Source organism: Egretta garzetta, unplaced genomic scaffold, assembly GCF_000687185.1.
Source record: "Egretta garzetta isolate BGI_Z169 unplaced genomic scaffold, ASM68718v1 scaffold337, whole genome shotgun sequence".
NCBI classification, from domain to species: Eukaryota; Metazoa; Chordata; class Aves; order Pelecaniformes; family Ardeidae; genus Egretta; species Egretta garzetta.
In genome coordinates, this window is record NW_009260181.1 from 451047 (window position 1) to 464194 (window position 13148).

The 13148-nt window shown below is 42.4% G+C and overlaps 1 protein-coding gene across 1 annotated transcript in view; it reads left to right on the forward strand.

Annotated features, from left to right (window-relative positions):
- Window positions 1-12956, forward strand: part of SLC13A5 (solute carrier family 13 member 5) — a 16428-nt gene extending 3472 nt beyond the window's left edge. The window contains exons 2-13 of the mRNA XM_009641838.2: window positions 496-509; window positions 2563-2691; window positions 3558-3694; window positions 4140-4354; window positions 6332-6503; window positions 7073-7195; window positions 7740-7952; window positions 8716-8837; window positions 9066-9184; window positions 10549-10710; window positions 11935-12072; window positions 12828-12956. Coding sequence (XP_009640133.1) covers window positions 496-509; window positions 2563-2691; window positions 3558-3694; window positions 4140-4354; window positions 6332-6503; window positions 7073-7195; window positions 7740-7952; window positions 8716-8837; window positions 9066-9184; window positions 10549-10710; window positions 11935-12072; window positions 12828-12956 — 1673 coding nt within the window. The remainder of the gene's footprint in view (window positions 1-495; window positions 510-2562; window positions 2692-3557; window positions 3695-4139; window positions 4355-6331; window positions 6504-7072; window positions 7196-7739; window positions 7953-8715; window positions 8838-9065; window positions 9185-10548; window positions 10711-11934; window positions 12073-12827) is intronic.
- The last annotated feature ends 192 nt before the right edge of the window (window positions 12957-13148 follow it).

The window sequence follows — 13148 nt, forward strand, 5'->3', positions numbered from 1 at the left end:
GCCGCAGCGTCTGCTTTGCCACCCGAGCCAGCAGTGCCCCATCCCTGCCGAGGCTTCTGCTTCCCCACAGCCGGCCAAAGCACATCCTTCCTGCCACCTCGTCCCCGGGGCGTTTCTGTGCCGCTCGATAGCCGCGCAGTCCCAGATCTCAGGAGCGTGTGTTGCAGGTTTCGCTCCCAAATCCTCTTCAGACACTGGTGCTAGGCAGCTGAACCTGCAGAAGGAGCTCTGTGCCAGCCTCTATGCTGAGGGTTGTGCCACTGCCGGGACCTGGGGCTCCCACGGACCCACCCCATCTTGCAAATTAGGTGCAATTCTTTTGGGGCCAAAGATAAATATAGGCACAACTGTCCTGCACACTGAGAATTGTGTCTTGCATTATCCAGTAATGATGGCAGTGGGCTGAAAGACAGGACTCCTGGGTTCTCCAGCTCCTTCTGCTGCTGAGGCTCTGGGATGCTTTAAGGCGTGTTGCGGACTGGCATTCTCCACCAGTGGTGCAGTCGGAAGCTGTGCGTTGTGCCTTATGCAGTGATCGTAACAGGGTTTCAAATGCAGTATCCGCCAATTCACATCCATCTTACTCCACTGATGGCAGTGGCACAACTCCTTTCCTTTCAATGGAGTTATACCGGCATAAAATTGGAATAGCCTAGGTGAAGAGTTTGGTCTTTAATGTCTTGTAGCCTTCTTGGGAAAATGTGAAAGTTCAGTTTACAGTATTTTAGCCTACTAGAGCTTTAGAATCTATTCTCATGCTAAAACCAGTCTTTCTTCTGAGTGACCTAGAGTGCTCAGTGCATTTTAAAGTACAGGGAAATGTCATGCATATTTATGAACCAAATTGCCAGCCATTCTGGTTTACCTGTCTACATAATGTCAGCCCTGCCTTTCAGCTGAATGCTGAAAGAGGAATTCCTGGCTGTTGGGCACTACTTCGATCAATACCAGGAAAGATAATTTCCCTAAAAAAATAAGTATGTCTTCAGTTTTCTGGTATTTGTAGGAGTATTGTGCCATCAGTCTAATCTGGGAAATTACGGTATTTCACAACGGGAGAGTAACATTTCCGTCAGTGACTGCTTTTTTGGCTCCCAGTGAGAGGGCAGATCACTGTGTTTCCTGTCAACTGTGCAGAGACTCCAAAGAAACATTCTGTGAATGTTCCCATAAATCACAGAAATCCCACAAATCCCATTAATCACTATAGGTGTAGGTACAGGTAAGTGTTTAATTCCAGATCTTTGGGTGTTTGAATTGGCTGTGGTTGTTGGAGTTAATTTATAAGCATGGTTGTATTTTTGAACTTCACATGAATTATTTACTCTCCACTTTACAAACCAATGTTTCTTCTGTATTGTGAATTTTATTCGCTTAGGGTTGTTTATCTGTCTTTCACACTGGCAACAGATTAACCACAGTCAGTTCTAGCACTTAGTTACTGTGGTACAGCATAAATCGTATCATGAGCTCACCTCATATTTATTAAGGGAAGAGACTTAAACAGGATCTGTCTGATATCTTTTAGTCTCTGAAGAAACATTTTTTTCAAAACTTGTAATTAACCTCCTGGAAACATGAAGAAAAAAAAAAATTCAAATTACTTACAAAGGCTGTTTTCTGGTTCTTAAGCTTCTCAACAAAATGAGGGAAAACACACCCTTATTTATAAATACCACCTTACAGCAATTTTTAAATGTCACTGTAACACCATTTATTTTTGCAATAAAGTCCCATTTGTTGCATTAGAATCAAATCCTATAAACACATACTCTAAATATGAGCAAATTCTGAGCTACAGAACACTGATTTAAGCTTTGAAACACTGTTTACTGTTGGCTAATGAATGCTTGCTTCTCCTGACAAGTTTGAAAGTACAGACCAAGGAAGGCTAGGTTACAGAAATGCCCGATCAACAGTTTAAAAAGACATGTTACAACATTTCTCATCTAGAGAATCCTCTTAGTAGGTAAGCACAGTATGAATTGGGAAAGTAATTAAATACCTCTAACGTGCTTAGTCACCAAGAAAGAAGGTGAAAGAGTTTTACTTAAAGAAGTTAAGAACTTTTAAATTATCCAGTGAGACAGTTTCTGGGCTCAGGTGTGTTCCTGGACACACCTCTACGAATTGTGAATTTCAGACAAGCTAATCATCCACTTGAAAATCATTAATTCAAAATAGAAAATGCCAAAATCGACAGACATCACTAAAAATCCTTGGCTCCTAGATGTGAAATCTGCTTACCTCAACTGCCAAGAGGTAATTGCACACTGCAAACTGTACTTACCTAGCTGTGGAAGGCTTGTTTTCCTCACACCCTACATTTTGTGTGGGTGCATTAGAACAAACACTGTGGTCAAAAAGATCTTTTTATGCAAGTGACTTCAGAACAAGGTTTAAAAGTACAAGTTTAAATCCTCATGTCTCTGCTACTTATTTCAGCATAACTTGTTAAGCTACAGGCAGTGGAGTGTTTGGGCCCCTTATGAGAGCTACCGATGTGTTTCTTATCTTTAAGAATGGTTTTCTATGCTTAAATGTTCTTTCATTATGTTGCAGGAGGCCAAATGTGCGTATATCATCATCATCATGGCTGTGTACTGGTGCACTGAAGTGATCCCACTGGCTGTTACCTCCCTCATGCCTGTGGTATTTTTCCCTCTGCTTGGAGTTCAGAGCTCTAAATCAGTAAGGAACTTGCTCAATCCAGATCTGATACAGGGATATCCACTGCTCTGATCCCCCTGTCAATATTTAGCAAACAAGTCTGATAGGAAAACGCTCCAGTTCTGTAGTGGTGGTTTTGAACATGTTCAGCAGTGTTCAGGGTTCCTGTATGGAAAGATGCTGAACTAAGTACACATTTGCCCAAAATGTTAAAGGTGTGGGGCTTGAGGTTGTAGAGGAGAAAGTCCATTTCTGGGCATGGATCCTGCTGGAGAGCATCCCACTAGTGCCAGCAGCTTGTGTGTTCATAACCCATCCCATGAGAGAGCAGTGCTGACATATCTCAAAATGCATGGGACAAACTTCTTCTGACAGGGTAGACATCACGATGGCTGCAAGTACACTGTGTCCCCTCCAAAGCTCATTCTGGCTGTTTGTGCTGGTGCTTTAGTCCAAGGGAGAGAGGCTGTATTTAGGTACTGTAGCTCATATTCACTACTGGCCAACAAGCTGGTAAGGGCAGGTGTGGCTGCTAAAGGTGCTGAGAAATCCATTTTGGAGCTCAGCATTTCTAGTACCTACACAATACTTTGAGCCCCTAACAATGTTTTAGGAAACTGCTGTCATTTTATACTTTCTTAACTCTTGATGATCCCAAAAGAATGTTCGTGGTGCACGAAGAGCACCTGCACTAGACAGTTCAGCACTTAAACAGGGGATCAAGGGTTCAGGAAACTCGAGGTAGCTCTGCTGCAACTGCCCCTTCTGCCAGTGTTGGGATGGGGCCTGGTGCAGTAAATGGCTTTGAGAGGATGGCAGGCAAAATGTACTAGTGAAGCTAGCAAGAGCAACATTTGGGCCCCTGACCTACCTTCTCTGTCTTTCAGGTGTGCTTGCAGTACCTAAATGACACAAACATGCTCTTTGTTGGAGGGCTGATCGTTGCAATTTCTGTTGAACAGTGGAATCTTCACAAAAGGATTGCGCTGAGGGTCCTGCTGATTCTTGGGGTGAAACCTGCACTGTAAGAATATTACGTTACTTCTTCCTTGCCTGTGTCACTTTAGTAGAGGCCTAGGGATGGTGTTTAACAGTCAGCAGGGACGGGAACCTTCAAGAGCCTCTTTAGCTGCACTTGTACAGAGTTTCCAGAGGTGAAGTCTGGCAGGAGGAACAGTTTATTTGTCCTTTAGCCAAAACCAGCGTCCGGCTAAATTCTAGATGCTTGCCATTGGGGATAAATTATGACAGACTTAATCATGCGCAGACTAAGGAGCTAAATGGCTTTCTGGGATTCCTTCAGTGAAGGTGGCAGAGCTGTCCGAGAGGGGAATCTGGCTCTGCTTTGTATTACTGGACGCTACACACATCCCTGTCTGGGCTCTACTCTCTGAATTACAAGAACTACAAAGCTCAACAGCATCTACTTTCTTTCCTCCTTTCACCTCTGCCTGTTTCTCTCTTTTCAGCCTCATGCTAGGATTTATGGTAGTCACTGCCTTCCTGTCCATGTGGATAAGTAACACAGCCACCACTGCTATGATGGTTCCCATTGTTCAGGCTGTTCTGGATCAGATGGACAACACAGAGTATGATGTGACCATGCTAGAACAAGTAACTGGGCAAACAAATACAGTGATTGAGCTGGAGGAAAAGAATGCATCAGATCCCACTTCAGTGCATGGTAAGGACCTACTCAGCAGTGAGTTGATTTTACTGAGCTTACCGCAGTCAGAGCTCCCTGACCTAGAAGGAGTTCTCTGTACCTTTTCCAAGGAAAGATGATGGTAACCTGACTGAAAATCCCTAAATGCATGACATTTAGGTTTTACAAAATGGCCTCCAGTTTTGATGGCTGCCATTTTGTTATGCTTAGTGCTAGATCTCATGCAGACTGTTACGCTCTTTCCTTCAAGCTGGGGTCAACCTCTCATAGTTTCCCTAGACTTAACTGCCTGCTCAGGGAAGGGAAAGGCATATCCTGTGGGAAATATCATTCAACCCCCCAGCATCCCACTTTCCAAATCTTGTGATTGTCAGTGGGGATTCAGCTTCTAAGCTATGTATGAATGTTCAAAAAATGTTGTCCAAGTGCAACCCATTTCTGTTCTGGGGTAATAAATATCTCTTTATTGACAAGGTTGTACGTGGAGGTGGAGAGAAGAAAGAGGAATACTTTAAAAGCTATATGGAAAAGAGGAGCTGGTGTCATTTGACTCACAGTAGACAAACTACTCTTTGGAATGCTTTAAAGTGTGATCTTACCCTGGTGCTTGACTCCACATGGTCCTTCTGTCGATGCTGTGGTTCTGCAGTAGGTTTTACTTGATTTGAACCATGCAGACAAACTCAGTCCCTCTGATTTCACTGCTCTGCTGTGCCGTGACAGAGGGCTGTATTATTAAATACCATTAAAGATCAGATCCATAGTGCCTTCCTCTTTCAGAGGAGAAAGGATTGTCTTGGGAACTTTCATGTTATTTCACAGAATCAGCAAGTTGATCTGCCACGATTCCCTGTATGACTGTGTGCAAGAATGAGTGCAAATGTTGGTAGTGCATACTATGTTCCCCATTTCAAGCCTTCTCCTTGGGACATACCATGCCCATTTTCTGGCTAACATGTCCATGGAGGACACAGTGTAGAAGAATGGTGTTTATGTGTGCCAGGCATTTCTGTGTTATGAGATCGACTCATCACTGCCATATTTGTTTGGACCTTGGAGGCATAGTTTAGATACAACTGTGATTTCTGCTTTTCAGTTGCTTCATTTCTTACCTCACTCGAGAAGGCACTATTATTGTGCAAAGCTCAGACACCATGTTTATGCAAGATGTGCAAGCCCACGAGAATGTCACTTGGTCACAGAGTACTCTGTAAGGTTGCTCATTTCTAGCTTCCAAACAGTTGTAATAAAGATAAGTTTTCATATTTTCAAATGCTCTTTTTAATGTTGATTCTTGAATCCCAAAACCAGACTTCTGCTCCAAGACCAGTAATAATAATTTTACTGGTTTTCTGTCCACTTAGAAGGATCTGCTTGGCTTTGCTGACTAATGTATTCTAACATATAGTGGAGGTAATACATGTGTGCAAAAAATATTTGGTATTGTTAAGTTGGTTGTATATGTCATAAATTCATTGTCCTGTTCCATTAGTCCAGTCAGACTTCACGGTTAGACTGTTAACCTCAGAGAACAATGGACACAGCAGCAAAATTTCATGGTTGGTGTAAACTGACATAACATATTGATCTTAACAGTTACACCAGGCAAGAATTTGGTTTTGGGTGGATTTTTTTCTGCCCATATTCACAGCTGTTAAAGCTAGCTGGGCTCTTACTGTGGTATTGGAGTGGTTCCAGTGACTACAATATCTGGCTGGTGGTAAGCCTCTCTGTGAAACAGGAAATTATTGCTGAGTAACTGTGGCATTGATATGGACAACAGCATCCTTGGATCGTGTAGACACAGATTGTCAGCCTCTCTCTTGAGCTCCTCATGAACATGAGTCCAAAGTGTTTGACAACATATCTGTGGTTGGTTTTTTTGAATTAAAATAAATGGCATACACAAAGTGGAAGCACTGAGCCTGGAGACCCTGTCCTGAACTCTCTGCTTCCCTAACTTTACCTGAGGCAAGTCGTGTTCTTTGTGTCTAGTCATAAGCAATGGACAAGTCCCTGATGACCCCAGATCTTCTGAGGAAAAGAAAATGAGGAAGCGTATATGTAAGGGAATGACACTTTGTGTATGCTATGCTGCCAGCATTGGAGGAACTGCAACGCTCACTGGAACAGGACCAAACATGGTACTGAAAGGCCAGATGAATCAGTAAGTCAGTCTTGCTGTTTCTTTTACTTACTATCTTACTGCTTCTCTGACCAACTGACCAGTCTTTGATAGCAGGTTCAGTTGCAAACTATAAGCAATAACCGGTTGATGAACTGAGAGTGAGGGCCCACATTTTTCAGCTTCAGCCTTTTTTAGGCAGCTATGTGCTGGTATTATAGGTCTCCTGCGAAACTTGGAAATACTTGCTGGTAATCAGCAGAGGAATGAATGGGGAGGAAGAAAGAACATCCTGTCTTGGGATAAATCAGCAGACATGTTGGAAGTGAAAGGTACCTAGAACACGTGGGAGATCTTCCAGCAGTGCTTGTCTCACTGAGACCTAAAATATCAACATGAGCTCCTATATGCACTAAAGTAAAATTCAGGGAAAACAGAGGATCATTTAAATTCTTCTCTGAAATCCAGGCTGTCTTCCTATTGACTTCAGTTAGGCTATGGATGTTGCCTATGTTTACTTGTAATGGTTGTCCTAGATTTACATGTATAATTGTCACTAACACATATTAAAGGGAGAGTAGATTACTAAATGTAAGCATTTTTCCTTTCAGGTTATACCCCAAAAATAATGATGTTGTGAATTTTGCTTCCTGGTTTGGGTTTGCATTCCCAAACATGATTCTGATGTTGGTACTTGCTTGGCTTTGGCTACAGTGCTCCTTCATGGGACTCAAGTGAGTATTTAACTACATGATACTGTGTAAACCCCTCAGCTCATGCAGATCAACTTACTGAGAAATCTGAGTAAAATAAAGGCACTGACAAGTTATTAGTTTTGTAGCAGAGAGCAGTTCCATTTCACAGCAACTTTTGACGTCTGGAAACCTTTTGTGTTTGTGGGAGTTGCACCAAGGCAAAAGCTTTATACGTTCTTAATGTTCAGACAGAATTGCCTTTTTATTTTTCAATTTTACATCTGAGAATTTCAACCCTAGGAGAGCTAGCATATCTGTTTTGCTACCCTTGATTCAACACTGAGTTTTTCATCCCAGGTTGCTCCGAATTGGACAGAGACTTACATCCATTCATAGACCCCATTCTTCTGTGAGAACTGGCATGTCCCCATGAAATACTTTGACACTGTTGACATTTCTTTGTTCCTGGCCTCTGCTGTAGTCTGTGTCTGTCCCCAGGGGTGACAGCTTCAGAGTGGCGAGCATATTAAATCCTTCTAGTATGTTAATACTTACAGTATTTTCTTCTCCCTTTTTCTTGAAGCTTTAAAAAAAGCTGGGGCTGTGGGACAGAGAGAACTGCTAAAGAAAAAGCTGCATACAACGTACTGAAGGCAGAAATGAAGAAATTGGGCCCTATCTCTTACGCTGAATTCAATGTCCTCCTGATGTTTGTTCTGCTGGTTCTCTTGTGGTTTTCCAGACACCCAGGCTTTGTAAAAGGCTGGGCCACCAGGCTCTTCCCAGAAGGAGAAAAGTAAGTTTTTAGGGTTTTTTTCATCCTGTACCTTCTTGGTTGTGAGTCAGATTCCTTTGCTCTTACATTTCATTTTGAGTGTGGGGTCATTCATTCCAACCTTATCTGAATTCACGTTTGCTGCACTTGATCCTGTCACTCCTGTGCGGGATCACCAATTGATCTACTGTTTGACAGTTTGTGCTGCAATGAAGGCTGGAGACTGGGACATGGAGCAAGCTGAACCTCCTAAAGGAAGAGAAGATTCTGTGATGCTTGATCTCAGTCACACTGATGTACACATTAGTATTTTTTTTCATACAAGCTCCAATCATTTGAGTATTTGGTAATATTGTCTCTAAACAATAGCATAGAACTCACTGGGAAATTGATTTGGTGCTTTGAGTGGCTTCTTTGTATAAGGTCTGTGGCATATTAAGAACATAAAATGCACAATGGGACTATCATTCGGGCCATTTCTTTACACATCTTTCTTTGAGATAAAGCTGTTGAATCTTGGCTTCACCGCAGAGAAGGAACCTTGCTCCCAGGAGCCGTTGTCATCTGTGACTCTGGTTATTAATGTGTATTGTAGATAGTTTTCTTTTATTACTGTGTTTGTGTTGTGGCAGGTCTGAGAGACCTCAGTCATGAACTAATGACCCATTTTGCTACAGTACAAGCCCCAAACAGGATGACAAAGAGCAGTGACCACAATGCTGGAAGGCCGCCATCTTCTAGGAGAATGTCGATTTTCTAAGCTCTATTCTCTTTTCTTCTTTAGGTATATCACTGATTCTGCTCCTGCTGTGTTTATTGCCTTGCTACTGTTTATCCTTCCTGCTAATAAACCCAAATTCATAGGCTGGAATCCAAGCATGTCTGACCCTGAACAGACTGAAGAAGGTATTTAAAAGAGGGATTGTAGTGTTGTGGAACAGCGAGCTCCAGCTAACGTGGCAGAAACATATACTGGATTTGCATGCAGTTCTTCACGGTGGCTCTTGGGCAGGGCTGGGGCACGGTCCCTGCTCATGTGTATTACCCTTACCCTGAGCAGGTTTCTCAGTCTAACAGGAGACAAAATGTCTTCACTCTCCTAAAACATGTTCTGCTTTTCATTTCTCACTTCAGATATAAAAAAGCCATTTTTATCAGCCCCGCTGCTAGACTGGAATGTGGTTCAGAGGAAGATGCCCTGGAGCATTGTGCTGCTGCTGGGAGGAGGTTTTGCTTTGGCTGATGCAAGCGCAGTATGTCCTGACATCTGTTTTTCTCTGACTCAAAGGCGATCTTCCCTGGTTTGTTATCTAGTCCTGTATTTACTGGGCATGCACCCAAAGCCAAACCCAGTAGAGATGTTCAGATCTGGAGGCAGATCCAAATTAGCAAAATTTGGATTTTGCTGTGAGGAGAGGTGAATGCTTGTGCCTCTTTTTCAGGAATTTGTGTGCTCTGACCAAGTTTCTTCAATGTATCTTACCTCTTGGAGGCTGCTGAGTAGTTTGGGATCTTCACTGGCTGGATGGACCAGAAAAGCAGCCCTTCTTATTTCTGTTATCATCCTGATCCCAGCCCTCGCTAGAAAAATAGAAGTAGAGATCATAGAGTCATAGAATGGTTTGGGTTGGAAGGGACCTTAAAGATCTATTTCCAACCCCCCTGCCATGAGCAGGGACACTTTCCACAACACTTGTAGATAACACTTGTATGATTTTCAGGACCATTTGAGATCTGTTTAAAGGATATGTATCTGCAGAGTTAAACCAAACCACTACTGAAGTGGTCAGGAAGAAAATCACTGTGGATAGATATCTTCCACAATTGTGTACAGTGAGCTTTCTTGAACTTCATGTCAGTGGCTGTTGCCAGGCAATATGCTGCATTCCATAAGCCCATGGTTTGGTCCTGTGTTCATAAATTCACAGAAAAGGCAGCTGAATTCCCAAGACAGGGAAGAATCTTGAGGTGAACCATATTGTTTCCTTCACCACTGCTGAGATGCATCTAAATCAAAGCAGGCCTTAGCTATCAAGAGTGACATGCTTTGGGGAAACTCATATTCAGATGTGACTTTTGTGGCTAGGTAGCTTTAAACCATGGGGCAAATTAAAGTTCTAGGGCCTTACATGCATCTACATATATCATACATACGTTATTAAAGCTCCAGAGCATTAGAAGCCATCAAGTCAAATGTTTTGTAAGCTGTTTGAATCAATCACTGCCTATGTTCCTGCAATAGAGCATTCATACAGCATTAGTATCTTCAGAAACCTTAGGAAAACATGCCAGGAAACTTCTGAGTAATACATTAAGTATTTGCAATAGTCTCAGCAGAAATTGTTTCTATTTAGCAAAAACCATAATTTTATAACCAAAGTGTGAGCAAGTATTTGTGTTCCAGAAAGATCAGGAAAGTGGGACTCAGTATTATGCCTAGTTGGCAAGGAATTTCTTCTAGTGTTTGTGACAGATCATTGTGCTTTCCTGGATGACGTTTATATAATTCAGGAGTCATTTAGCATTATTTGGTAGGAATATTACATGTAACATGAGTTCCCTGTTCATGAGCTAGGGGTTCTAAGCCTCCCTGAAAAACACTTTTCTTTCTTGTCAGAACTCTGGGCTCTCAGCTTGGCTGGGTCATCAAATGACTCCACTAGGATCTATCCCACCGTGGGCCATTGCAACAGTACTTTCACTTATTATAGCTGTCTTCACTGAATGCACCAGTAATGTTGCCACAGCCACCCTCTTCCTACCTGTCTTTTCATCCATGGTAAGCTTACTTCCATCTTGTTATCCTATCAGCTGGGAGATCAGAGTTCAACTGACAGTCTCTAGTGGCAAAGCAGTGTCATATTTATTGTCTTGAATATTGCTTCAATGTTAATCTGAAAGACAGTGATGAAACAGCCCATCTGACAGTATACCATAATGGATAGTGATTTCAACTGGTGTTCGCTGCTATGTTTGTAGCATTATATGTAGATAGAAAGTGGGAATGCAAACTTTCCTCAATCATCTGCCCTACCTGTGTGCCTGAACCCTGAGGACCAGCTTCTTGGGGAAGAAGCTAATTCAGGATGCCTATCCCATGGCACCCTCACTGAAAAGGAAGCCAGCTCAAGCCTTCTGTAAGGTGTGTCCCTTGGCCCTGGAGAAAGTGAAGTGAGAGTCGCTTTTTTAATATGGCTCAAGAAACATCAGTTACTTCTGGTCATTTTGTATTTGAACCACCAACTCAGAACTGGAAAAACACACACATAAGAAACCCAAACCAAAACAAAATCCAGCACTTTCTATTCATCCCTTTGAATAATTCCTTCATCTTCATGGGTTGATGCTAGAATACAGAAAGTGGTAGGCCTGATTATTAGAAATGTGTCATTTTCCATAGGAAGCCAGAACAATTTTAAAGCTTACAGAGGAAAACCTGGTAAGTTTGCTGCCTTTTCTGAGCAGAATTGACTTTCATAGCATAAAGGAAAAAATAGGCTACTTTGTTCTTTAATTTGTAAAGTAGAACCACTTTATTTTAGACCATTTCATCAAAGTAAAATTATCCCAGTCAAGGTGCCAAGCTATTAGTGACTGAAACTGGCACTTATGTTCTGAGTCCCACAGAGTTTATGTAATGTCTAAGAGCGTTACTGCACATGCCTAGTAATTATAATCCTGTCCCTGTGTTACCCTGGCAAAAGTGTGGTCCGAGGTCAAAGAAAAGATCATTGGATAAATTTGACCAGAACTCCAAATTATACCATAGAGCAAAACAAACAACAAGAAAGAATTTGTTTTTAAGTATTGTGGGACAGGAAATGAGAGCAAAGTTATCCTTAAGCACGTGTGGATTTCAGAATGAAATGCGTGTAGGTTACCCTGGAAATACTAGGATACCAGGAAATAAAAGGAGCCTGTGTGTCTCAATAGCCTGGGAAATGTTCTGTATGCTTTTCTTCTGGAACACCTCCATCGTGATACTCTCTCCATTTCCTTGCAGGCTGCATCTGTCAAGATCCATCCTTTGTATGTTATGCTGCCTGGTACTCTCAGTGCTTCCTTTGCCTTCATGCTACCTGTCGCAACACCGCCAAATGCAATAGTGTTTTCCTATGGCCACATCCGTGTTTTGGATATGGTAAGATGATAATTGCCTGCTCTCTTATCTGAAGCTCTCCATTGCCTTTATCCCAAAATATGGCAAGAGTATAATTTTCTTAGCCAAATATTTCCAAAGTACCAGGAAGCTTTTGTGGGCTGTAACTACCAGCCTATGCCCCTCTCTTACGTGGTGTTAACATCACCATAAAGATTTATGTCTCTGAAGTAACAGTACCTTTCTCACAGGCTTCAGCAGACATACAACCCAGCCCAACTGAAATTAAAAACTGACAAGTCGTAAGTCTCTTAGACACTGAAGGGTTAAAATGCAGTCAGTGCTTTCCAGTCTTCTGGGGCTTTGGCGAGTGTAGCTGAAGCCTTGTTTCCGCTGGAGCTGAAAGCAGAAGGTAACAATCAGTCGCCCTAGGCTCTGGTCCTCTGATTGCCTGCCAGACCACACAGTGCCAGGTTCTGTGCCGAACACCCAAACTTTATCGGTTTTCTAACTGGAGACTTGAAGAAGGCAGAAGCTGTTCTTGAACTAATAAGAGCAACTTGCTGCACATGCCTTAAAGCTCCCAGACTAGTTAGATAGCAAACTGTTCAAAGGCTTTTCACAGCGTGTTCCCTGGTATTTCCACCTAAGCAAGAACATAGGCCAGTGGGTACAATAGCTGTTTCTGTGATTTACTTGACCATGTGTCTTTCTTGTGTATGTACAGATAGGCCTTGCTCCAGTTTGCTGTGCTGGTGTTTGGTTATTGTTGTTGGTTTGGACTTTTGTCCTCACAGGTTAGATCTGGAATAGTGATGAACATCATTGGAGTCTTCTGTGTCACACTGGCCATCAACACATGGGGAAGACCTATGTTTGAGCTGGACACATTCCCAACCTGGGCAAACAGCACAACTAACCAGTGAGCAGTGAAGAATTCACGTGTTAAACAAGGAAAGGACCCTTAATGCTACTCCCCATTGCCCGAAGTCCTATATAGAATCTCATCACCACTTCAGATTGTCTGATGTTTACTACCTTCCGAGAGTCACACATCAGTTCAGGCCTGAACCAGCTCAAATTTATTGCAGTCATGCTGGAGCCAAAAGTGCTGTTTA